The sequence below is a fragment of the Bos taurus genome, chromosome 5 (assembly GCF_002263795.3).
Source record: "Bos taurus isolate L1 Dominette 01449 registration number 42190680 breed Hereford chromosome 5, ARS-UCD2.0, whole genome shotgun sequence".
NCBI classification, from domain to species: Eukaryota; Metazoa; Chordata; class Mammalia; order Artiodactyla; family Bovidae; genus Bos; species Bos taurus.
The window spans coordinates 97,273,289-97,300,185 of NC_037332.1; the positions used below are offsets into that span (position 1 = coordinate 97,273,289).

At 45.4% G+C, this 26,897-nt stretch overlaps 1 protein-coding gene across 1 annotated transcript in view; it reads left to right on the top strand.

The window, feature by feature from the left end:
• The window catches only part of DUSP16 (dual specificity phosphatase 16), a 93,801-nt gene that overhangs the window by 29,976 nt on the left and 36,928 nt on the right, over nt 1–26,897 (top strand). The window contains exons 3-4 of the mRNA XM_024992619.2: nt 9,394–9,984; nt 11,111–11,249. Of these exons, the coding sequence (XP_024848387.1) occupies nt 9,757–9,984; nt 11,111–11,249 (367 nt within the window). The 5' untranslated portion in view covers nt 9,394–9,756. The remainder of the gene's footprint in view (nt 1–9,393; nt 9,985–11,110; nt 11,250–26,897) is intronic.

Below are 26,897 nucleotides of genomic sequence, written 5' to 3' on the forward strand. Positions count from 1 at the left end.
CGTCTGTTTTGGAGCTGAGGACAGTGGCGGGGCAGCTCAGAGACTTTGTTAGGAGAATCTGTGCTTTTCCACCGAGAGGAGTAAAAGTCACGTTGTGTTTCATTCGTGATGCTTTAAGTAGATTTGTTTTGGAAACTTTATAAATTAAAATACAGGTTAAGAGTGTTAGGGAATATATTAATTTTAAAGAGAAAGCTAGCTATGAGTCGTTTGCATACAGAAAAAACCTGTATTGAAAGAGTCATACCACAGCTGATTTCTTTTTTTTTTTTTTAATATTGTTGGTCTTTTGAAAAACTCTTTGTATTGGAGTATATCTGATTATACTCCAGTAATATTTATACATGATGTTACAACAGTGTTGTGATAGTTCCGGTGGACAGCAGAGGGATCAGCCCTAGATATGTTGCTTTTGTTCTGTTGTAAAGTCATGTCTGACTCTTTGTGACCCCATGGATTGCAGCATGGCAGGCGCCTCTGTCCTTCACTGTCTCTCAGGGTTTGCTCAAATTCATGTTCATTGAATTGGTGATGCCATCCACCCATCTCATCCTCTGTTGCCCCCTTCTCCTCTTGCCCTCAGTCTTTCCCAGCATCAGGGTCTTTTCCAGTGAGTCGGCTCTTTGCATCAGGTGGCCTAAGTATTGGTGCTTTAGCATCAGTCCTTCTAATTGAATATGCAGGGTTGATTTCCTTTAGGATTGACTGGTTTGATTTCCTTGCTGTCCAGGGGACTGTCAAGAGTCTTCTCCAGCACCACAGTTCAAAAGCACAGACGTACGTATTTGTGTATCCATTCTCCCCCAGACTTCCCTCCCATCCAGGCTGCTGCATAACGTTGAGCAGAGTTCTGTGCTCTACAGTAGGACCTTGTTGGTTATCCATTTTAAATATATCAGCTGACCTCTTTTAAAAGTCCAGTTTTATAGTCACAAGTTTGTGATTTAAAATTTAATTTTATTCACCCCCCCAGCATTATTATTATTAAATAATCCTTTGTAAGTCCTTTTGTGAAGTAGAGATTCAGCTTTTTACCTTGAGGGTGAACCTCAGTTTTCCTGTATTGTTTATTCATCTTCTGTTTCTCCCAGGCTGCCAGTTTTCTTGACAGTGCTGTTAAGGAGGACTAGATCCACTGAGGACCCAGGTCTGCATGGATGTCATGCCTTTTTTCTAATTTTTTTCATGCATTTTCCAGAAAGAAAGAATGGGAAAGAAAAGAATGTAATACATATTACATTTACTTCACCCAAGCAAAACTATTATGACGTTTTTAATATATGTTTGCGTGTTTGTATATATATGGGTGTTTGAGGTTTTGCTTTATCTACTGTTCTATACTTTTATTTTACTCTCTTTACATATCACGATCTTCTCTCATTGTTGGTTGTTTACTTTGATCATAACGGTGGTAATTTAGTCACTAAGCCGTGTCCGACTCTTGCGACGCTATGGACTGTAGCCCACTAGTCTCCTCTGTCCCTGAGATTTCCCAGGCAAGAATACTGCAGTTGCCATTTCCTTCTCCAGGGATCGTCCCAATCCAGGAATTGAACATGGGTCTCCTGTATCACAGATAGATTCTTTACCGACTGAGCTATGAGGGCTCTTTGTCAGGAAAGTATACCTTTTATATAGTGGAATTTTGTTGTTGAGGGGAGGGTGAGCTAACTGGTGCATGAAATAAAGATGATAAGTTTGTATTAGTATCACCAACCCTCTGCCTACAGCAGTCTGGCTTACAAAGGTCTTGTGGTGCGTATTGATACACCTTCTGACAAGGAGAGCTCCTTCAAAACATTTTCCTTTATTTTAATGTGAAGCTCCTTTAAATGATTTCCTTGTTGTATAGCTGTATTCAAACATGCATCTTGTTTAACGTCTTGATTTTTTTACTACATTCTGTGCTACAAAGCCAAGATTCTCTTACTAGATACTATATATTTGTGGAGCTGGAGAATTGTATTAAATTAGCATTAAGAGTCGGAGAAGGCAATGGCACCCCACTCCAGTACTCTTGCCTGGAAAATCCCATGGACGAGGAGCCTGGTGGGCCGCAGTCTATGGGGTCGCACAGAGTCGGACACGACTGAAACGACTTAGCAGCAGCAGCAGCATTAAGAGTAATCTTTCTTGTTTAGTCACTCAGTTGTGTCCGACTCTTTGTGACCCCATGGACTGCAGCATGCCAGGCTTCCCTGTCCATGACCAACTCCCGGAGCTTGCTCAAACTCATGTTCATAGAGCCGGTGTTGCCATCCAGCCATCTTATCTTCTGTTATCCCCTTGTCCTACTGCCTTCAATCTTTCCCAGCATCAGGGTCTTTTCCAATGAGTCATTTCTTCACATTGCTTGGCCAGAGTATTGGGGCTTCAGCTTCAGCATCAGTTCTTCCAATGAATATTCAGGACTAATTTCCTTTAGGATGGACTGGTTGGACCTCTTTGCAGTCCAAGGGACTCTCAAGAGGCTTCTCCAACACCACAGTTCAAAAGCATCAATTGTTCGGTGCTCAGCTTTCTTTATAGTCCAACTCTCACATCCATACATGACCACTGGAAAAACCACAGCCTTGACTAGATGGACCTACGGAAAGTAGTGTCTCTGCTTTTTAATATGCTGTTTGAGTTGGTCATAACTTTTCTTCCAAGGAGCAAGCATCTTTTAATTTCATGGCTGCAATCACCATCTGCAGTGATTTTGGAGCCCAAGAAAATAAAAGTCTGTCACTGTTTCCATTGTTTCCCCATCTGTTTGCCATGAAGTGATGGGACTGGATGCCATGATCTTTCTTATTACAGTGTTTCTTTTCATTTCTTTGCCAGATAATGCACTAATACAGGAACCACAGCTTCTTCCTTTGTAGTTTTAAAGAAGGAACTATACTAAACTTTTTGTATATAAACTTCATATATATATATATCTTAAATACATATATCTTTTAATATATGTGTCTTCTGTATCCATGTGTGTATATATATCTTCTTGTGTATATATATATATTTTTTTTTAATGCTTAAGTTAGAAGTTCAAGTGGCTAAAAATGCTTCATTTCTGAAAGATATAGTTCTGAAGAAAGACTGAACACCTGCCACATCTTTTTCTGGTGTTTAGCCCATTCAGCATTACTCTGATCAACATACATTCACTACCCTCAAGCCCTGACATAGAGAACTAGTCTCCCAGGCATCCATGTAGCCATCACTCACTTCCTCATGGTCTTTACTCAACCATCAGAGCAAGGCCTTCTCTGACTACTCTGTTTAAACTTTAACCGCACCCCCTTCCTTCCCTACTTAATTTTTTCTCCATAGCATTGATCACCGTCTTTCATATGATGTTTTGTTGTTGTGGTTTATTATGCATTTCTCATAATTAAATTAGAAGCTCCAGGAGGATAAGAGTTTTTGCCTCATTCATTTTTGCTGCATTTCCACACCAGTGCCTGGCACCTATTCGGTGCCCAGTAACCATTTGTGAATTGACTGAATGAGTTGCAGTAGGCCTGACAGATGCTCAAGAAAACCAGGATGTACTAATTACTCCCCATCTTATTTTCTGAGTCTCCTTTCCTGGCTGCAGCCCACCTTTATTGCAAATATCCTTCCAAAACGAGTTCTCCTTAGCTCTCAGATTAAATCAACCTCTGGAGGCTTCATTGGTGGCTCAGTGGTAAAGAATCTGCCTGCTAATGCAAGGGACATGGCTTCTATCCCTGGTCCAGGAGGATCCCACACGCCTCAGGGCAGCTAAGCCCATGTGCCACAATTATTGAGCCTGTGCTCTAGAGGCCAGGAGGTGCATCTGCTGAGTCCTGAAACTCTAGAGCTTGTGCTCTGCAAAAACAGAAGCCGTCACAATGAGAGGCCAGCACACTGCAACTGGAGAGTAGCCCGAGAGCAGCAATGAAGACCCAGCACAGCCAAAAATAAACAAACAATAAAGCAGCCTCAGGCCACATTTCTCTTGCTCAGCCAGTCCATCAGGCATCCTTCATTCTCACTCCCTCAGGACCATCACTTCCAGTGGGGGACAGTCCTCGTTTTCAGGCAGGGCCCCGGAAGGAAGCATTAAATGCAGAGGGTGAATAGGGAGCCCTGTGGCAGGAGTGTGTCTGGGATGGATACCTGGTGTGGCCGCAGGAGAGAGGAGGGGAGCTCAGGTGGTCAGGGAAGGGGGAAGCTGGTGGAACAGGTGGCCGTGAACAGGAGGCTTCCATTGAGCCAGTGCCAGGAGCACAGTGGTCTTCATCAGTAGGACCTAGGTGAAGGCTTGTCACAGATCTGGACTCTGCCTGGGGGGGCCCACATCTGAAGCAGAGGCCTTGGATTTAGTCTTGGCAGGATGGCTACTCTTTCAGCCTGTATCTGTGGATCCTTGTTGTTCAGTCGCTCAGTCATGTCCAACTTTCTGCGACCTCATAGACTGCAGCCCACCAGGCCTCTCTGTCCTCCCCTGTCTCCTGGAGTTTGCTCAAACTCATGTCCATTGAGTCGGTGATGCCTGTAAACATCCTTGAGATACGTATAGACAGCTTGAGCCTCTCCAAGCATGGGTTCTTCCTTCTGCGCCGGGAGTTGCTACAAGGTGGTTGGATTTTACAGTGCTGACAAGTGTGGTCTCCATGCCTAGTTCTGTCTAGACAGTGATTCAGGTGACCTTTAACCCATTGCAGCCACCGCTAGTCAGGTTGCCACCTCTGCTTTGGGGTAAGAAAATACGATCAAGGCAGGAATAGGTGACTGAAAGACACGTTAAGCTCATACTGCCTTCTTGGTTTTGCTGAGCACAGTTTTTTGGTTTATTTTTGTTTCTCTGTTGAATGTATTTCACTAAATACTAGACCTCAGAATTTCTATCAGGGTTAACCCACAGCACATGAGGCAGAGTAGCTTTAACCAGTGTAGAACTAAGATGGCTGGAGTCCAGGATGGTCTTGCTTCCAGACATCATGGGCTGCTTTTTCCCCTTTTGAGTTTTTTCACTTTTTTTTTTTTTTTTTTTATGAGGGGTGGGATGGCATGGGAGGTGGGAAGGAGGTTTAAGAGGGATGGGACATATGTATACCTATGGCTAATTCATGTTGTTGTATGGCAGAAACCAACAATATTGTAAAGCAATTATCCTCAGATTAAAAATAAATAAATTTAAAAGAAAGGTCTATGTGAGGACTTTCCTGGTGGCTTGTTGGCTAAGACTCCAAGCTTCCAACACAGGGGGCCTGGGTTTGATCCCTGCTTAGGCAAGTAGATCCCACATCCTGCAAGAACCCACATGCCACAACGAAGACCCAGTGCAGCCAAATAAATAAATAAAAATAATTTTTTTTTTAAAAAAGAGGAAGGTGAAATTCTTTAAAAAAAAAATTATATTTGTAAACCGCTGCTGAAAGCCTATTTGGTGTATCTTGTTGCCTATTTCTTTAGTTTTATTGGAGGAAAAAAAAAATTAAGACCAGTTTGTAGTTTAATAACAATAAACTTCTCACCTGATTTTATCCTTTCCATAATTTCTCTGAGAATCTGAACTTGAGCACAAGTCCACCGAGCAAGGCTCAGTCTGGGGTTTGCTGTACGCACTTGGGCTGCTTTGTTCCATCTGAAAATTTTTATTCCTGTTGACGTCTTGAAGAGATTTAGGATAAGATGAACTTTTCGGTGTTGCAACAATCAAATACTGTCTTACCATCTTTTATTTTATTCATTTTTTAAAGAGGTTTTTCTTCTTAATGATGTATTTTTCTTTTATTATTTGGCTGCATCCGCTCTTAGTTGGGCGTGTGGGATCTTTGATCTTCATGTGGGATCTTTTAGCTGTGGTATGTGGGATCCAGTTCCCTGACCAGGGATCAAACGAGCCCCCTGCACTGGGGCACAGTCGTAGCCACTGGCCCACCAGTGAAGTCCCGTGTGTTATCTTTTAAATCCTCAGTCGCTTGGTGCTCAGTTGCTCAGTCGTGGCCAACTCTTTGCGTCCCTTTGGACTGTAGCCCGCCAGGCTCCTCTGTCCATGCAGTTTCCCAGGCAAGAACACTGGAGTGGGTGGCCATTTCCTTCTTCAGGGGATCTTCCCGACCCAGGGATCAAACTAGTGTCTCCAGTGTCTCCTTCATTGCAGGCAGATTCTTTACCTGCTGAGCCATCAGGGAAGCCCTTTTAAATCCTAATTGACACCAAAGATTTTGAGAGCAAACCTGTCACAGATGTGTTCCTGATCTCAGAGTGTTGACATTCTTCAGAAAGAGCAGCAAATGCAATATTGTTGGTTTCTGCCATACATCAACGTGAATTAGCCATAGGCATACATATGTCCCCTCCCTCCTGAACGTCCCTCTCATCTCCCACCCCATCCCACCCCTCATAAAAATTTTGAACTTAGAGTTGTAGCACAGGGTAAAGACTTGCCCAGAATCCTCTAGCTGCCAGTAAACGAGGTTGACAGCTATTGTTACCCCTCCCTCCACACCCCCTTGGCAGCCTCGGCCACTCCTTAGTCACCTGGGATCACAGAAAATCAGACGTGCCCGTAAAGGTGCCGTCAGAGAGCTCCAACTGGCTGTGGTACAGCATGAAAGGTGTAACTTATCCTCAATTCACCTTCATTCTTTGTTTCTTTGTTTCTCATGTCAGGGCTACTTTGACTAGACCTCTTCCCGGTAAGGAAAAGGGTCTTTTTCTGTCTGGGACTATAGACTGTGGTCATTGTGTCTGGAGTGACTGTTTTCTTCCTGGTGGACCGGTTGGCCGCAAGCTGCCTTCAGCTTCAGTGATTTGGGCTTTTGGCTGAAGGGAAACAAAGACAAGAGCTTTCTAACTCCGTTTTCACATTTTTGCCATCTTCTCTCTCCTTCGTGCCTGGATCTGCTAACCCAGATACTGCTCTGTCCCAAGTGTTGCACCATTGAGAGGAGCCAGCCCGGCTCCAAGGCTCAGACCATTGTCGGTGTCCGTTTGCTCCCTTTCTCGGGTTTCCACCTCCTGTACTGCCTGGGCTACCACGTGGACCAGACGCATCACTGTCTCTGTGCAGCTTCGTTGCGGGAACGGATTCTTAGGAAAATGGGGTAACCCAGGAGTAGGAGCCCTGGGGAGGGCAGGAGTCAGGCCGTCTGAGCAGAGAACCTGCCATGGCTGTGAACTGTGTCCCCAGCCAGGCAGGACGCTATTCAGAAACTCCCTGGGTAGGTGCTTTGCAAACAGACGTTAGTTGGTCGACAAGGACAAATGCTCTGCTCTGATGTCTTTGCTTGTAGTAGACATGACTTTTGTGCTTGACTGCCATTTAGGCTGTACTAAAAGCAATGCATTCCTGTAATGAAGATGAGAAACGGAGAAACCGTGTGTTACGTGAAGCTGATTTGTAAGATGTGAGGGTGGACGAGGTGGTTCCTCAGGTGCCTTCTGACTCCATGTGTGTCTGGCTCTTGTGAGAAGGGGCACAGCCTGGCTGAAGCTGGACGAGAGGAGGATGGAGTTTCTCTGTCTTTATCTGCTGAGGGATGTCTTTCAGATTCCAGCTCCAAGGCAGCTGTGTTCACCGTTGGCATCTTTGTAGCATTCTCCCTCCTTCCTCTATGTGATGATGGGTTGCTTTCTGACTTAATCACTTGGGATTACTGAGATAATTTCATCCTCAAAGCAAACTCTGTGGGGTGACAGAGCCAATGTTATATATCTGTATTTTGTATATGAGGAGAATGTGGTTGAGAGGTTAATATGATTTGTCTGAAGTTAAGGGCAAGACCACTCCTCTCTCCATCCCACCTCTTCCTGCTTCTCCAGGCTTCAGCTCCTATTGGGTTGGCTAAAAAGTTTGTCGATCTTTTTAAGATCTTATGGGAAAACCCGAACGATCCTTTTGGCCAACCCAATAATTTGTAAGTCTGAGATTGGGGAACAGGACTCAGTGATGATTGAGAGGTTCTCAGTGCTCTCAGGACCCTTCGTCGTGTCGTCCTCTTTGCAACCGCATGGACTGTAGCCTGCTAGACTCCTCGTCCATGGAATTCTCCAGGCAAGAACACTGGGGTGGGTTACCATTTCTTCTTCCAGGGGATCTTTGCAACACAGGGATTGAATCCATGTCTGTTAAGTCTCTGGCATTGGCAGGTGGATTCTTTACCACAAGCCCCACCTGGGAAGCCCTGAGGGGTTCTACTATCAGTTAATCAAATATGAATTATTCAGTATCTTAAGTCATTTTTGGAACAGAATTTTACTTACTTGTAACAGTGTTAATTGAATATCTTATGTGCACAGCACTGTGGAGGTGAGAAATATAATACAAAACATCTGCTGTCAGATAGTTTATCCTCTAGAAGTTGAATGCCAACAGTGGATATCTCGTTTAGCGTAGCAGAGCATTTCCTATAAGCAGAGATGGACTGGGGAGATAGGAACAGGAGAATAGTGATGGTCAGGGTGAGGTCTAAGCGGTGGGCACAAAACTCCAATTAGTGTTAATAGGAAAAGGTCCATCTTAGGAATTTAGGAAGAGTAGGCAGACAGTCAAGGACAGGGAAACCATGGGTTCACAGAGTCGGACACGACTGAGTGACTGAATGCCAAAAGGATAGGAGGTGTCAGGGCCACTGTTTAGAACTCTGTCTGCTGGGTTGTTAGGTTCAGAGTCCACAGCGAAGGTGTGAAGTTTCCTGAGGCTGGGAGTCCATGAGACTCTTAAAAACAAGGGACAAGAAAAGGAGAACTGCGAGGTGCTGGGAGGGCACCAGGCCAGGGTCTTAGCTGTGGGTCTGCCGGGAGAGGAGCGAGAACATCACAGACCCCCGGCAACAAGTTCAACACTTGGTGTGACAAGCATATCGGTCATTCTGTCCCTCGTGTTCCTTAAAAGGTGGCCAAAATCTACAGAACCTCCTGGGTTACTGCCTTTTCTCCCAGAGGGCAGTTTAAAGGAATCTTCACAGCACACACACGCCCATTATCAGAAAAGACTTTTTGTCCTGATAACACGGGATTGCTAACCTGATCCCTGGCTGCTCTTCTTTGTGCTCTTTTCAAGAAATAAGCAAATAAAATGAAGGAAACCCATCTGGAATAAAGATACCCGAAGTGGCTTTTTATAGCTCTTTTTAATTTCGTAGCATAAGTCCATGAGTTCTGGGCCCCCAGGTGGTTATAATTCATGACTATGTCTTCTTTTGTCATCTCTGAGTTTTTATATTTTGAGGTGAAAGTGAGTTATCGTTAGTGTGTTTTCTGGAGCCATACCTGCTTGTCCTTTGTTTGTTTGTTCACATGAAACAGTGCGTCAAGTATGGAATTAGATTAATGGAGTAAATATTATGAATCATACAGTCCCTCTAATCCGCTGCTCTTTCTCTCCCTGACCCCCGTGTTTTGTTTTCCGTCTGTCATTCTCTCTCGGTGTAGGCTTTTCAGCCCCGTGGCAAGCTGTTGGAGCGAGGGAACAGAGGTAAAGAATGATGTAATGCACTGGCCGCCCCAAAGCATCTTTTGTTGGAATGGTTATTCCAGTCATCTCTTTATGAATCAAATGTGAGGGGCTGCTTTGTGGACGGAGGCCTTTGCGAGAACACATCAACGGGAAAGAGAAAGAGACATTCACTTGGAGGGCTCTCGCCGAAAATGGGTTTAACTCTGCTCTCGCCAGTCACCACCAGCCTGACCTCATACACTTCAGTACAATGGAGTGGCTGAGCCTTTGAGCACACCACCATTACATCATCGTGGCAAATTAAAGGAAGAGGTGGGAAAAGAGGACTTATTGTTGTCATGGCCCATGAGATGATTGGAACTCAAATTGTTACTGAGAGGCTGGTGGCTCTGCTGGAAAGTGGAACGGAAAAAGTGCTGCTAATTGATAGCCGGCCATTCGTGGAATACAATACGTCGCACATTTTGGAAGCCATTAATATCAACTGCTCCAAGCTTATGAAGCGAAGGTTGCAACAGGACAAAGTGTTAATTACGGAGCTCATCCAGCACTCAGCCAAACATAAGGTACATGCTTGCTTTTTTTTTTTCCCTTTTGAAAATAAATGGACATATTGAATGGGGATCTATTTTAAATGAAGCCCCCTTTTTAAGGGGAGAACGTAATTTGGGGAAGTTTTGGTTGCTTTTTTTAAACTTTGGTACTTTATGATATCTCGAAATAATTCACTAATTCTAAATAGTGTCCCTGCTCAGAATTTTTCTGAACTGTACAGAAAGGTGTAACCTGTTTTAATTTGATCACGTGCTGTGTTTTCCTGTTAATGCTAAAAAATTGTTTTATTAATTCAGTCACAAGTTATTTTTAATACATTTTATTAATACTCAATTAGTAATTATGTATAAATTATAATATTACATATGTGTTATTAATAATCAATACCTGAGCAATTGAGCATGCACAGCGCATTGTTTTTTGTTGTTTACAAACATAATGAAAGGGGGTCATTGTTTTCAAGTGCCCTGGGAAAAGAAGTAGAAACTAATTATTTTAGAAGTACTTTTCATTTGTGGGAAGGTAATGATCAGAAGTTAAGGCTCTTCAAGGCAAGTTTTTCTTAGGATACCAGAATTTCACGTTGTGATAGGTAAGGCAGTTTCTTTTGTTCAGGAATAAAAATGAGTTCATGCTTTAGTTTTACTAAACAACTGGTATGTAACTATGTAGAAATCACTTTGAGGTGTTTCTTCCGCTCAAGAACCATTATGTTGCATACTGTTGTGTTGTACATGCTTTTCATTCCCTTTTTATAGTGTTATGGATTTAAAACTGAGGAGTTGTGAGCACAGTTACACACAAACAACATCAAGTTTGCCTTATAAAAGTTGATTTTCACAAGCATTTAAACCATTTGTATGCCTGGTTTATCCAGTACATTGACCAGGTCTCATTTTTATTCAAATATTTTTTAATATATTTAAAAAGCTTTTTTTATTTGGAGGATAATTGCTTTACAATGTTGTGTTTCTGCTGAACACACCAACATGAATCAGCTATAAATATACCTATATCCCCTCCCTCTGATATTCAGTTATGAATGAAAACAGGAGGCAGTTCACTTGCCCCAGTGGCAGCGGTTTGGAGACTATGTTCCTGGCCTTCCTTCCTCACAGCCTCACGTTTACGTTGTAGGTCGACCTTGACTGCAGTCAGAAGGTTGTCGTGTATGATCAGAGCTCCCAGGATGTGGCCTCTCTGGCTTCAGACTGTTTTCTCACTGTCCTCCTGGGTAAACTGGAGAAGAGCTTCAGCTCTGTGCACCTGCTCGCAGGTAAGGCTTGGGGTAGGAGTAAGAAGACTCAGGATCTCATGAATCCTGTAAGCGGGCAGGATTCCACAGTGAGCTCAAAGCTCTGCCCTTGATGGATGAAGCTTTGAGGTCATCATATTGAATGATTTATTTGTAGCTTTTGACTGATGAGACTGTTCTGCCTAACAGGAATACGGTTGTTCTTCCCCATTGGCCAGTGTATTTTTGATTTTGCTCAAATGCCTCTTCATTTGGTATTTATTAGCCAGAAAGCCACGTAGATCTGTGTGCCCGTACAGATGGCTCAAAGCCAGCTGCTTCTATCTGGGACTTTTCCTTTCACCTGCAATCTGTGAACACAGCGTAATCTGCAACTCAGCTCCCACCCCAAGGCAAGAACCCGACCAGTGCTCAATGTGAACCTTGGTTAAACTGGACTCTTGGCAATAAGATCGCCTGTCCTGGACATTTTGTACAACAAGATAGGAAGAAAATGTGCGTAGAATATTTCTTCTAATAATTAGGGGGAATATTTTCAAACTAACTTACATATTTTTGTGTGGTTTGTTTTCACAACTAAGTCTCAACTTGCAAATGCTAAGCAACCAGATGACTTTATAATGTACATGGTAAAGGCTGTTTTATATCTGCCCTCAAGGAGGGTGGTGTGGGAGTTCTGTCTCATTGAATTCCAAAGCCGACTGTTCATCCTTGGCTTCCCCTGTTTGGCAGATGGTCCTAAAGCCCTTCCACTCGCATGGTCTCCCAGAGCAGGGAATACAGTTTGACAGTGCGTGGTAACCTCTGCCACAGAGCTGCTGTGTGTACAGTGGGTTCTACCACGGTGATCAGCAAGCGTACCTTCAAAAATCTGACCCAAGGAAAACGAAATATTGACAGAAACGATCACTTTCACACCTTTTGTCTTTTGTTGGAAGGAGGTTCCGTTGACCTTGATCATGTTGGCAATTATGTGTTAGACATACAGGTATTTCAGTTGTCAGAGGAATCATCAGTTACGGGTGTGTTATCACTTTTAAACTCTCTGAAGGCTTAAATAAGATTTCTGTGTCTCCAGTTCCCTCTCACCAGCTTTTGCTGCTGTTCTTAAGAACAAGCGTAGTTTACCTGTCACTTTCAGGTCATCTGTTGCCATGTGTTTCCTCTGTGCTGTGGTTCTTTCCTTAAGTGAAGCCAGCGTGTCTCAGAATGTAGCTCTCAGAACTCTGTAGTGGAGAATTCATAGCACTATGAATGGTAGGTGCGCTCTTTTACTGGGAGTGTAATTGTGTTAAATCTGACAACTGTTACTTGTTGTTCAGTCACTAAGTCATGTCTGACTCTGTAGCCCCCATGAACTGCAGCACACCAGGCTTCTGTGTCCTTCACTATCTCCCACAGTTTGCACAAACTCATGTCCATTGAGTCAGTGATGCCATCCAACCATCTCATTCTCTGTTGCCCCTTCTCCTCCTGCCTTCAGTCTTTCCCAGCATCAGGGTTTTTTCCAGTGAGTCGGCTCTTCACATCAAGTGGCCAAATTATTGGAGCTTCAGTACTCTTGCTTGGAAAATCCCATGGACAGAGGAGCTGTTAGGCTGCAGTCCATGGGGTCGCTAAGAGTCGGACACGACTGAGGGACTTCACTTTCACTTTTCATCTTCATGCATTGGAGAAGGAAATGGCAACCCATTCCAGTGTTCTTGCCTGGAGAATCCCAGGGATGGGGGAGCCTAGTGGGCTGCCGTCTATGGGGTCGCACAGAGTCGGACACGGCTGAAGCGACTTAGCAGCAGCAGCAGCAACTTAAGCATCAGTCCTTCCAGTGACTATTCAGGGTTGATTTCCTTTAGGATTGACTGGTTTGATCTCCTTGCTGTCCAAGGGACTCTCAAGAGTCTTCTCTAGCACCACAGTTGGAAAGCATCAGTTCTTCAGCGCTCAGCCTTCTTACTGTTATAGAGTTCCACTGACCTCAGTTGCTGAGTTTAGGACTGCAGTTCATGCTTCCTGGGGCCACTATGTGGGACTTTACCTCGGAATCATATCGTCAGTACCAAGGTTTTTCTTAACCAGGGCACACCTGAAAAGTGATTATCCCACCTGGCTCTTGTTTCAGATGTTTTTCCCTGCGGGCCTCTGACCTGAAAACTTGGCTGGGCAGATGCTCCTGGAGGAATGAGCTCATGTCAAGTTTTAGTTACTCCAGTAACTTCCTCCCCTTTCTCCAGGAATATGCCCTTGTTACCTGGAAGGTTCTTATGAGCCACGTTCTTACCAGCTTTGGGAGGGGCATTTGTTGGAAAGCAGGAAGTGAAAGGACTCATTCTGATCATCTAGATCAGCCCTAGGGAGCTGTGGGCCTGTGCTGGGTCAGAACCCTCAGCATCTCCCCTTTGCACAGGAGATGTGTCCTGGGCCTAAACGGAGGCTCACTGAGGCAGCTTCAGGAACCACGCATGTGTATCTCCATGTCACCATCCACACCCCAGAATCCGGTATTTATCCTAGCTTCAAAGGTGGCTTCAAGGACTGAATGGCCTTGTCTGGGAGTTTCTGAGCAGCCAGATTTCTTAGGACACCTCAGAGAGGGTTCTGGATGATTAAAGGCCTCCCCAGCCATCCAAAAGCCTGGACATTCTCTTGGTTAGTGCATCTGTTCCTCAGAGTAGACAGAAGAATGTAGTTAGTGGAAGAGTGGTGGGGAAGGCAGGGCTGTCAGTTCTTGGCTCATTTTTTTTTTTTTTTTGCCAAGGTCCAGATGGTCAGAGGACATCCCAGGGGTATGGGGTAGAAGGACACATCGACACGTGTTTCTTAAATAATTTTGTTTGGAAGGGAAATAACTGACAAGCACACTAGTGCCCCACAGGTGCTGCGGGAAATGACAGGGTCGCTGGAGACAGCTCTCACTACAGACTGCCCCGTGGTGCTTTCAGCAGTTAGATACGCTCGTTGGCTCCATGGCGATTTGATAATGGAAAGACAAAGTGGCTTCTTGTAGTAATCTCTCCATCACGTTAGAGCTTTTAGCTATTCTGAGATTGTTCAGAAAGAAAGTATCAGACCCGTGAGATGGCTTTTTATAGTCATTATATGTGAGGGGAGGAATTGTGGCCATTCACAATTGCTCCATTCTCCTTTTTGGGGCCACCTTACCCAGAGAGTCATGACTCTGGAGAAAGGGAACAAGAGGACCGCCCCAAGGAGCTGGTAGAAGTATCTTAACAAGCTTTTTCCCTCAAGCAAGAGGAGACCCAGACTTACCTATGGGACCTAGTTACATGGACATTAACAGTGAGGGCTTCCTGATGGTGGAAGCTGTACTGGAGCTCTGGGCTTAATTTTTCCGGATGGAACAGCAGGTCTGGCCCTGGGATGGGCTAGCTTGGTAAACTTTAGCTTCTCTGCCAGGGAAAGGGGTTCTGTTAAGCCACTTTGACAGCTGATTATCAGTAAGACTTTCCAATCCTGAAACTTTGACCTGATTCTGCAATGAACTCAGCCTGTATTGACTACATCTGTGGGCCTGATTGGCCAGGGACCTTGACCCTGGCCTGATCAACTTTCCCTCTTTTTAAGCCCAGCCAGTATTCTAAACCAGGTGATTAATATTTGATAGACATCCGCCATATGCACATCTTTGATTATTATCTTAAAATCTCATTTAAACCTGTGTTGTCTTTTTTATTTGTTAGCCTAACTCCCCTACCGGATTCTCTTTTTCAAGCTAAGGACCTTTCCTTGTTCATCTTGTGTTCCCCACAAGGCTAAGCACTTTTTCAGTTTTCAATAAATATCTGATATATAAATTAGCTCACAGCTCACAGGTAGGTTTAGACTGTTTGTATTCCATACGACTTATTTTTTTAGTTTAGAATAAGTGATTATGTTAAACAATGATAAAACTAATCAGAAAGTGTAGCAAGAACTTGAAGTATTTTGAAATAAATGATAGGCAAGTTACCTTCGTTCAGGTAAAGCAAAAATATAGCTTCCCTGGTGGTCCAGTAGTTAAGAGTCTGCCTGCCAACACAGGAGACACAGGTTTGATCCCTTACCCGAGAAGATCCCATTTGCCACAGGGAAGCTAAACCCACATGCCACAACTATTGAGCCTGTGCTCTAGAGTCCACGTGCTTCAGCTACCGAAGTCTGTGCACCCTGGAGCCCATGCTTCACAACAAAAGAAGCCACAGCAATGAGAAGCCCGCACGCCGCAACTGTCTGCAATTAGAGAAAGCCCTCTTGCAGTAACAGAGACTCAGTGTAGCCAAGTAATAATTAATAAATAAGTCTTTTAAGAAATACACAGCTGTTATGGGAAAGGTATCTAATACAAAAATGTTTCCATTGTTTAAGTAGATTTCAGCATGGCTTTAAGTTCTAATGAAAACCCTGGTACAATTAAGCAGTGCTTAAATACTGAACTGTGGCAAGGAACTGATAGCTCTAGAAGACCTAACGCCACTCACAGGAAGAGACACGGCCTCGGATCCACATGAATTGAGGCCGGTTGAAGCAAATGTTTATATTAAGTCAGTTCATTATTTAGCCACTAGTAAGTTTGCCAGTGGGCTTCCCTGGTGGCTCGGTGGTAAAGAATCCACCTGCCAATGCAGGAGACATGGGTTCAACCCCTGGGTTGGGAGGATCCCTTGGAGAAGGAATAGCAACCCACTCCAGTACTCTTGACTGGGAAGTCCATGGACAGAGGAGCCTGGCTGGCTACAGCCCATGAGGTTGCAAAAGAGTCGGACACAACTTGGTGACTAAACAACAACAAAGTCTTCCAGTAACCAAGCTAGCTTAAACCATAGCATTGTTTCACCTCTCAGAGGATTAAAGCATTTTACTGTGAGTTGTAGCCTCATCTTAGCCAAAAAGAATGAACTTGGATCCCTTTGGAAAGTTCTCCCTCATCATTGATGGGTATAAACAGTTGCCAATATTGACTTATTGATCAACTTTTTTGGTCTTGTTAACTTCCAGGAAACTCTCTAAAAGCTAATCTTGTTTCTTGGCCTTTAATTGTTCATCATATTACTTAATTCTACTTACCTTTGTCTATTATATTTCTAAGGGTGGCAGATTGAAAATAAATACATTAGGGAAAAAAAGAAAAGCCTCTGAATTTGGACATTTTTGTGTGTGCTAACATAATGGAGAATAAATGGGTTAATTTACTAGAAATAAAGATCAACCTATAGATAAAAATGCTCTTCTATTATTTCCTTCTCTTTCTTTGTTGTTGTAACTCTGGGTAAAAGCAAAAGGGACCCACAGCAGTTGGTTAATTCTCCAGCACTCATTTCTTCCCCTCCTCCCCCCAAACTTTAAACTTTGAATTTTTGTATTAGGGTATAACTGATTACAATGTTGTGGTAGTTTCAGGTGAACAGTGAAGGGACTCAGCCATACATATACATGTATCCATTCTCCCCCAATGGAGAAGGGAATGGCAACCCACTCCAGTACTCTTGCCTGGAGAATTCCATGGACAGAGGAGCCTGTACAGTCCATGGGGTCGCAAAGAGTCAGACACGACTGAGCGACACACACACACTCTCCCCTAAACCCCCTCCCATCTATGCTGCCCCATAACATTGAGCAGAGGTCCATGCAGCCCTCATTTCTGTTCTGTGATGAGGCACAGCATAGTCTTGAAGCAAAAAACCCTGAAGTTGAATCACAGATCTCAGCCCTTTCATTTATAAATGAGGAGTGACTCTCCCTGAGCTTCTCAGGTGGTGCTAGAAGTAAAGAATCTGCCTGCCAATGCAGGAGATTCGAGTTCGATCCCTAAGTCAGGAAGACCCCCTGGAGAAGGGAATGGCAACCCACTCCAGTATTCTTGCCTGGAGACTTCCATGGACAGAGGAGCCTGGTGGGCTACAGTCCCTTGGTTTGCAAAAGAGTCAGACACAATGGAGCAACTAACACTACTAATGACTCTCTCCAGCTCTCCCCAAGCTCAGTGTGCCCAGTCTTCTGGAATTCCTTGAGGAGGTTGGACTGAGAATCAGGGGTGCCCACTTCAGGTCAAGTCTGTGCTTTCTTTTCGTGGTAGCCCTCTCTCAGCCTCTTTGTGGACTTCAGAGTCATATTCAGAAGCAACATATAAAAATATACTGTATATAACATTTTTAAGCATTACTTTTTTTCAGTCAGGGGGAATCATCAAATAAAAGTCTATTCTGTTCTGAGCTGAATTATAACTCTGGGTAACGATAGAAGATACTCACCATGGAGGTCAGTGTCAGGTGCGGTGCTAAGGGTTCTTGGAGACATTTCGTCTCTGAACACAGTTAAGGTCTTCGATGAATGTCTGCTAAAGGCTAAGTATGTATTTCTTTGGTCCGATTCAGAGTTGCTAGTGTGGTTGGAGAAGGCAATAGCAACCCACTCCAGTACTCTTGCCTAGAAAATCCCATGGACTGAGGGGCCTGGTAGGCTGCAGTCCATGGGGTCGCTAGGAGTCAGACGCAACTGAGCGACTTCACTTTCACTTTTCACTTTCCTGCATTGGAGAAGGAAATGGCAACCCACTCCAGTGTTCTTGCCTGGAGAATCCCAGGGACAGGAGAGCCTGGTGGGCTGCCGTCTATGGGGTCGCACAGAGTTGGACACGACTGAAGCGACTTAGCAGCAGTAGCAGCAACAGTGTGGTTAGAGCTGGGAGCGAATAAAAATGTGCTTGACTCTTCATTCACTTCCACTTTAACAGGAATCTAGACTCAGTCAGCAGTTCTGTGTACAAAATGTGCAGCTTTCTACGGCCATACCACTCTGAACATGTCCGATCTCGTCTGATTTGGGAAGCCAAGCAGGGTTGGGTTGATGGGAGAAATGTGCCGCTTTGGTTCCGTGGCACCGGTTGCCATCCTTCCACGTGGAAGCAGGGCAGGGACTGAGCCTCCCACTCACACATTTGCTGCGTGTGCTGTTGCCACCATCTGTTGTCACATCCCACGTGGCGTTTCTTCTGTCCCCGTGTCTAGGGAGGGGAAGTCTTCAATCATTGCATTTTAGATCCTGCAGTAGCTGGTGAAACAGATTGGTGTTAATGGGTTCAAGTCAAAGTACCGCAGTTAGTCAGGAATTGGCTCTTCTCACGTTTAAAAAGCCGCAGTGACCAAGAGCCACTGAAAACAGACTAAAACTCGGTGCCGTTTCTCCCTGGTTGCCATGTATTTGCTGGCTCCGCTTCTCAGTTTGCATGCGATTATCCAGACTGGATCCCGTTTTCTCCGGTTGCTACCTGCCGCTATGGTAACAAGACAGCTGTGTCACTCACTAAGTGACCCGGACCTCAGACGTCTTGCCCGAGACTGCTTCTGTTCAACAGCTGGACTGCAGACCATGCTAGAGATGGTTCTTCACCGTGACACCATGCACAAGCCACCCAGAGGCCCCGTGGTGACATCAGTCTTCCTCTGACCCGATCATGTCATTTATGTCCTATCCATTCAGCTGGCCTCTGAGTGTCCGAGGGCTTCCGCCCGGGGGACAGGGTACTGGGAAAGCACCCGGCTCACCCCTGCACCTAAGAACACAGAGTTAATTTGGAGTCCCACATTTGAAGTGGATGAAACAGAGGTACGGTTGACAGCGCGCCAGGTGGTGAAGGACGTGACTGGGTGTTGTCTGCCAGGCTTGAGGAAGAGTTGGTGACAGTGGTGGAATTTTGATCAGACCTTGAAAGATGAGTAAGATTTGGGGGTGGGGGGACAGTCCTCGGTGGACTAACTGAAAGGAAGGGAAACGTGATTACAGATATTATGAGTGAACATTGGTTTTAGGAGTAGTGAGGAGACAGAATAGACTTTTTGTGACGGGGAGGAAGGGGAATTGAGTGGAAATACAGTCAGGCTGGGGTGGCCTGGGATGCCTTGGAGACTCGGTGACACCTGTTACCTCTCGGCCACCAGAGCTTTCTTCTGGCCTCTTTGCTCTGTGCTTCTGCTACCAACTCCAGCCAACACCAGCCCTCCAGACCTGCCCAGGGACCTCCTCACTGCTCACACACCCTGTCCACACTCTCCCCACCCCATTACTCACGTCTCTCTTTTATATTTTTAATGTACCCTGGTTTTATCACCCCCTGCTTTAATACGCATCAGCACTTGGGGGGTAAATTCCATAATCTTTCCCTGACTCCGAGGCCCTGCTGTGGCAGCTTCTGCCCGCCTTCACACCTTCGTCGCAGGCCCTTGTCCGTCCTCAGGTTGCTCTGTGTGTGTATTGTAGCTCTTTGGTCTCAGGTGCCCTAGCCCTGCAGCCCTGAGGCGCCCTCCTCTGCCCTCATGTGTCCCCCTCTCCCCCACATCTGGGTCAATCTCGCACTTGACTCACGGCAGCCCTCCAACCTCCCCTGGTCCCCAGATAGAGGTGCGTGTCCTCCGTCACACACACTCCTCTGGCCACACACCGTAGTCAGCTAATTGCTCATCTAATTGTTTGGCTGAAGTTTGTCCCGCTAAAGTGTCCATTCCAGAGATGGCCCCTGTCATGGTCACCAGGGTCCCGTCAACCCAGTCCCGAGTCCAGCTCCTGGCAGGCGTTCAGGGCACGTCTCTCAACCACGTGCAGATGCCACCAGATGCCTCTGGTGTTGTCTGGTGACAGTCGGGGCCCCCTTCCTTCCCCGATGCTCCACCACGTCCTTGGGGAGGCGGCACACTTAGCCCTAGAGGAGGCCAGCTGCTAGGGTGGACATAGCAAAGCGGGCGCACGGGAGGGCTGTTCAGGGTGGGTGTGGGTTAGAAGCCTGAGCTTCACGGGGGAAAGGCCATCTGGGCTCCGAGGAGCCCTTCTCTGGAGACCAGACTACTTTTCCCGTTGACTCAGAGCATTGTCTCCTAATGGGGGTGAGGGGTCTCAGGAGGCCCTGCCTGCTGGTGGTCACCCTGGGCACAGACAGCAGCCACTTCGTCTTCAGCCGGGTCAGTCTGTCGTTAGTCCAGCTCATCTCCTGAGGGCTGTAGCCCCTGGTCCCCTGATCCCTGGAGGTCAGCCCGGGGTCTGGAGGCCTGAGCCTGTCTCTTGGGGGAAGTTCCCTAGACACGACAGAAGCACCTGAGGACTCACCGGGGATTCTGGATGAGGCAGGCAGCATTTACCAGGTCGCCCTTCTGTTTTTTTTAACATCAGAGAAATGTTCTGCTTGTTCTCAGCTGCCTCACTCACCCTGAGGGTCCTCTGGGGCCTCGGAGGAGGAGTAGGAAGAGGTTCTGGCTCCCACCCAGGCCCACAGAGCTCTCAGCACTGAGTGGAATCAGGAAATCTTTTGAACACCAAGCATACACAAGATTTATGTCCATCAACAGCTATTCATTGTAACAAGAAAGGATTCAGTAAACATTTAGTTACATGCTAAGCACTATGCTAAATGCGGAGATGATTGCAAACAAGCGTGAGACACAGTTCTTACACACAGTTCACAGCATGTTATAGATGGAGAGATAGGTCACCACAAACACGGAATGAGAATTCACAGTGACCAGGTCAGTGGAAAATACTGCCGTGTGATGGCTGTATATACATTCATATATATATGTATGTATGTGCTTCCCAGTGGTAACAAATCTGCCTGCCAAGCAGAAGAGCGAGTTTAATTCTTAGGTCAGGAATTCCCTGGAGGAAGGCATGGCCACCCACTCCAATATTTTTGCCTGGAGAATCCCATGGATAGAGGAGCCTGGTGGGCTACAGTCCATGGGATCGCGAAGGAGTGGGATATGACTGAGCGACTAAACAACAACAAACAATGTATATGTGTATTTTTGGTCACTCTGCACGGCTTGTGGGGTCTTAGATCCCTGATCAGGGATGGAACCTGTGCTCCCTGAGGTGGAAGCATGGGGCTGTAACCCCCGGTTTGTCAGGGTAGTACTGTGGCTGTGTATTTTATAGAAGTTCTAAGTTGGCCAGACCATATTTAGATACACTGGTCAGGGAAGATTGTTTGTTTGTTTTTTAATACAGCAGAATTTTAAGAACGCAATAGAGTACTAGAATTGAAACTAGAGAGCAGCTCCATGGTAAGAGAGGATTGTATCATGAAACTTGTTTTGGTGGTGAGTGAATGTGGGTGATGAGAAGGTAAAATGTATATTCTATTGGTCATGGTAAGAAAACCATGGCATATGCAGCTGGAGAAGAGCTGTGATCCATGCTTGCCTCTGGTTCATAAGGACTGAATAGCCAGAGGTTGGGGATGAGACCACACAGGTGTGTTGCGAAAACAGGAGGAAGACGAGTGGACCTGTGATGTGGTGGGCGGAGTAGGGACAGTGAAGGTGGACAGTAGAGTGGGGTCAGAGGATGAAGGAGCTTGAGTGCCTAACCAGGAATTTTGGGTTGTATTCTATGGGCATTTGGGAGCACAGGTTACATTAAAACTATCTTAGGAGCTTAATTGGGCGACAGAGTGGAAGCCAGTTGGGGAAAGGACAGGCGGATCAAAGAGAAGTGTTCCTGAGTTTATCCAGTGATGCAGCTCAGAGCTCATGGACAGGGGTGTGGTGGGGGAGAAGGGGAGGCAGGGACAGACAGACAGACAGACGTCGCAAAGGCAAATTCGAGTGTTGCCATGCCAGGAGGATGCTGCTAAGGCGACTGGAAGAACGGGGCCGACAGGTACAGGGATAGGGAGTGAAAGAGAACGAGATATTGGCTTGGAATTTATTTTTTAAATGTCAATAAGTCTTTCAAGTGCAAATGCCCAAAAGAGGGTTGAAAATGTTAGATTGGAATTTGGGCCCTCAAGTTCCCAAATGCAACCTTGGAAGTCTTGACTTCAGGTGAACTAGAGCATGGCCCATTTGGTAAGGAATCCGTCTGCAATGCAGGAGACCCAGAGTCGATCCCTGGGTCGAGAAAATCCCCTGGAGAAGGAAATAGCAACCCACTCCAGTATTCTGGCCTGGAGAATCCCAGGGACAGGAACCTGGCAGGCTACAGTCCATGGGTTCGCAGAGAGTCAGACACAGCTGAGTGACTAAACCACCACCACCACCAGAGCAAAGGTGGTCTCCTGAACCACCTCAGAGGCCTACATCCTGCCTCCTCAGGAAGCCCCTGGCTGCTGTTCGCTCAGCTGTGTCCTCAAGTCACCGGAGGACCCAGCGGGTGGCCTCTTTGACCCTCTCTCCTGCTTACAGTGCTCACTGCCTTCACTCAGCCAAGGGTGAGTTCTGGCTATAGTTCCTTTTGATTGGTTGTTCTCACCATACTCTTCAGAACAACCTTTGTGTGAAGGGATTTATTAAGAGCCTGTCTAGCTCTGTGTGTGTGTGTTTTAAGAGAAAGAGTCTCTGGGCATCGCTGCTGCTGCTGCTAAGTCACTTCAGTCGTGTCCGACTCTGTGTGACCCCATAGACGGCAGCCCACCAGGATCCCCCGTCCCTGGGATTCTCCAGGCAAGAACACTGGAGTGGGTTGCCATTTCCTTCTCCAATGCATGAAAGTGAAAAGTGAAAGTTAAGTCGCTCAGTCATGTCCGACCCTCAGTGACCCCATGGACTGCAGCCTACCAGGCTCCTCCGTCCATGGGATTTTCCAGGCAGGAGTACTGGAGTGGGGTGCCATTGCCTTCTCTGCTGGGCATCATTACGTATTACCAATTTGAAAGCCCAGGGACTTCCCTGGTGGTCCAGTGATTAAGATTCTGCGCATCCAATACAGAGGGTGCAGGTTCAAGCCCTGGTCTGGAAACTAAGATACCACATGCTGCTTTGCATGGCCAAAAAATAAATAATAACTTTAAAAACATCAGTAAAAGAGTTAAAAAAAAATGTCAGTCAGCATCTTCTGAGAACTCTTTTACTAAACAACACTTCAGGATTTTGCCAGTTGAATCGATCTAGATAACACTATCTTGAGGAATGTAAAATTTAGAAATTATGAGTCAAAGAACTCTGATAAGTTACATTCTTTTAGTATTTAGTGATTTTTTTTATGCTAGTATTTTGAAAAACTTTAATTCGTTTATTGTGTTGGGTAACGATGTTAATCCAAAACTTCGCTGGAATGTCCCATCCCTGCCGTGCCAGGTGATTGGTGGCTTTGTACAGAGGGAGCTTGTTGGAAGTGTCATTTATGGGGCAGGTTTCATGAGATGGAGGCTTCTTCTCAGGCTTCCTGGAGGGAGGGTCTTCACAGAAATGCATGTCTGCCCCTTCCTCTCGAGGGAGTGGAGGGGTGGAATAAGAGTTTAAAATGAATCCCAAATGCTCCACGTCATTTGGGATTTTTTTTTCTCTTCTGTGCTGCTCAGCAGACAGTTAACTAGGTAGGACATAGTTGCTGCTGATGCTGCTAAGAAAAGTGTGCTGGGCTCTCTGCCCTCCTGTGTGGCTGGGCTTCCCTACACCAACCTTTGTACACTGGAAAACACTGGAAAAGTACAGTTACTTTTGTTTTTTTTTGCTCACGCAGCTTAGTTCCCTAACCAGGGATCAAACCCATGCCCTCTCCAGTGGAAGCCCAGAGTCCTAACTACTGGACCACCAGGGTATTCCCACAGTTACATATTTTTGCTTGCTTTCTTTGCAGGTGTATAATTACATTGCGTTTCTTCTTTTTCGGAGAAGGCAGTGGCACCCCACTCCAGTACTCTTGCCTGGAAAATCCCATGGACGGAGGAGCCTGGTAGGCTGCAGTCCATGGGGTCGCTAGGAGTCAGATGTGACTGAGCGACTTAACTTTCACTTTTCACTTTCATGCATTGGAGAAGGAAATGGCAACCCACTCCAGTGTTCTTGGCTGGAGAATCCCAGGGACAGGGGAGCCTGGTGGGCTGCCATCTCTGGGGTCGCAGAGTCAGACACGACTGAAGCGACTTAGCAGCAGCAGCAGTTTCAACTCTCCATATATACTGTCTGCAGACCCCAGAAGAATTGTGACCATGCTTGAATATTTTTAAATGGTTAGAGAATAAAGTTGGCTGAATCAGACACTTCAGACTAAAAGTGCAAAGTAATTATTCTTAAGAGCAGTTAACGTGCTGGGTCGGCCAAAAACGTCATTTGGGTTTTTCCATGACAGTGTACAGAAAAGCCTGAACAAACGTTTTGGCCAACCCAGTACTTCCAAGATACACATCTCAACGTTTCAGTGTTTGATATTAGGGTTGTCTCCTTTGTGCAGTAGCAAAGCCCAGATTTTACTTTCAGTATGGAAAGAGCTGTTCTATACAGAAACAGGAATGCTCCATTTCAGTCCTTCACATACATTCTAGAATAAGTAGATGAATGGGTCATATTTATGTCACAGAAAAGGGGACTTTGTTTTACAGAAGGATTGAACTACATGAAAACTATATTGAAAAACTATGAGACTATGTAAACTGTGAAAATGATTTAATGAGTGGAAGTTAAATTTGCATGTGAATTTTTAGAAGAATGTGTTTCATGACGTGGAGTTTTGTGTAAACAGATTTCTGTACATAGCCATGGACTCTATCCCCAGTGTGGGAAGGGGTTGCCTTGAATCCCGCTTCACAGTTGGGCAGCTGTCAGAAGGTTAAGAATCTGCCTGCAGTGCAGGAGCTGCAGGAGATACAGGTTCGATCCCTGGGTCAGGAAGATCCCTTGTAGGAGGGCATGGCAACCCACTCCAGTATTCTTGCCTGGAGAAGCCCACGGACAGAGGAGCCTGGTGGGCAATAGTCCACGGGGTCTCAAGGAGTCAGACACAACTGGAGTGACTTAGTGCATACACAGCTGATAAAGCTCTTAGACCTGCTGCCTGTTTGAACTGAAGCATAAGTGAGCAGCCTTCTATTTCTTCCTGCAGTGAAATGTCTTCAGAATCATGGAGTTGATGTTTATCTCTGGTTTGACTTCAAGGATAGGGATACATTTTTAGAACTTGAATCTGAAAATTAACATCACTTATCTGTAGTACAGTGCTACTTTTGTTGATTATGGAAATATACTTTTAAGAAACACCGCTGTGGTTTATAACTGCCAGGGTCAGAAGGAAGAGAAAGATGACCAGTTAGAATTGTTTAGTGGTGTTTCTTTATGTATATTTTCTTTTACTTGGCAGTTTTTCTCCCTATGAAAATGGGATGGTAGTTAACATTGGCTCTTACAGAAGATTATATTTATGGTTGGAATTATGAAGGAGGTGTTTTTAAGAAGCGTTTTCTTGGCTGAGCGAGAAGAAAGCAACATACAAATCATGAATGCCTTTAAGCTGTACCAAATGTTTTCTCTTTCCAAAGTGATATGTATGTTTTTATTTATAAACATGCATTCTCTGGTGAATCAGTGGACATCAGACAGAATGTGGATTTTTAACATTGCAGTCTCTTTGGCTGTCTATCCAGAGCTGTAGAGGCCAGTGATGTCTGTATGTCTGTCTGCTGGTCTCCCTATCGCCATTACAGGCCAGGGTGTCTGCATATGTGTCTTCCTTCCTCTTAAAAACAAGCATTCCTAGCACAAGAGGCCCTAGTGGGTGCAATGTTCCGAGATTCAGGTCTGTCTTAGGGAAGAACATATGGGTTGTCTGACTGTTTTCTCCATTCCTAGACGATAAGCAGCATAAAATCCAAAGATGGGAGAAATTTGGCCAGATTGGACGGTTGACTCAAATCTTTGACAACTTTAAAAATTATTCTAAAACTGTTTTCAAGAGCGTGACAGCTTTCCAGTGCTGCTCTTACAGTAAACAAAGGGATCCTGAGCCAACACCGTGCCTTCTTGTCGTAATAGACTCTAACTTGGGATCCGGGGACCACAGAGCCAGGAGCGAGGGCCGGGACGTCTCTCTATTCTGTGTCTGTCATCCCCTTGTCACAGAAGGTTCACGTAGATGAATTGTACTATTCTCCTTGTGTGGATCTAGTTAATAGAGGAAGAGGGACATTTTAGACATATTTCAAAACTGAGTTGCTGATGAAGCCACAGATAGTTTCTCGAGGGTTTGGGTAGATCAGGAGGTGTCTCATCTGTGATTAATTAATGAAATGAAGCCAGGGTCACTGGAGTCCAGCGATGAATGAAAGGTCAGCGAATGGAAAAAACTGTCAATAAAGGTGGATGTCAGCAGAGTGGAACATTGTCAGAGATAAAGATCAGGGGAAATGCACTCTTTGCCAAGGTAGATTCCTGTGGAAGTGACCAGGAGTCCTGGTTTGGGACATTTCAAGCCAGACTGAGCACTGATTTCAATGAAATTTGTTAAGTATTTTAAGGCTGTTTGGGTTTGTGCTGCTAGAGATTAGTTGTAAACATTTGTTTAAAAAAGGGGGGGTGGTTCTGTTTGCCTTATGATGTGTTTTACCACGTGTTATTGCTGTTTTGTTTGGCTCTGGGGGGTTGTTTTGATGCTAAATAGTGGTTTGTTTTCTTTCTATTTTCTGTATTAGAGTTTTCTAGCGCCATACTCACATTTTACTTTTTTAGACCCACTGAAGTTAGAAGTGATTTAGGATAGCGTGAATGATAGAGCTGGACTTGGAACAGCCCAGGCTGGCCAGCTCTCACTTTACGATTGTTGGCGACTCTGTCCCCTCTGAACACAGTTTGATGGAGGGAATGGGCTGAAAGTCACCAAGACGCAGCCACAACCTCACCACCAGTTCACAGACTGCGATCGTGAGCCAGCCGTGAGCCCCTAGTCCATCCTGTTTTGTTACTGGACACATGTGACTCT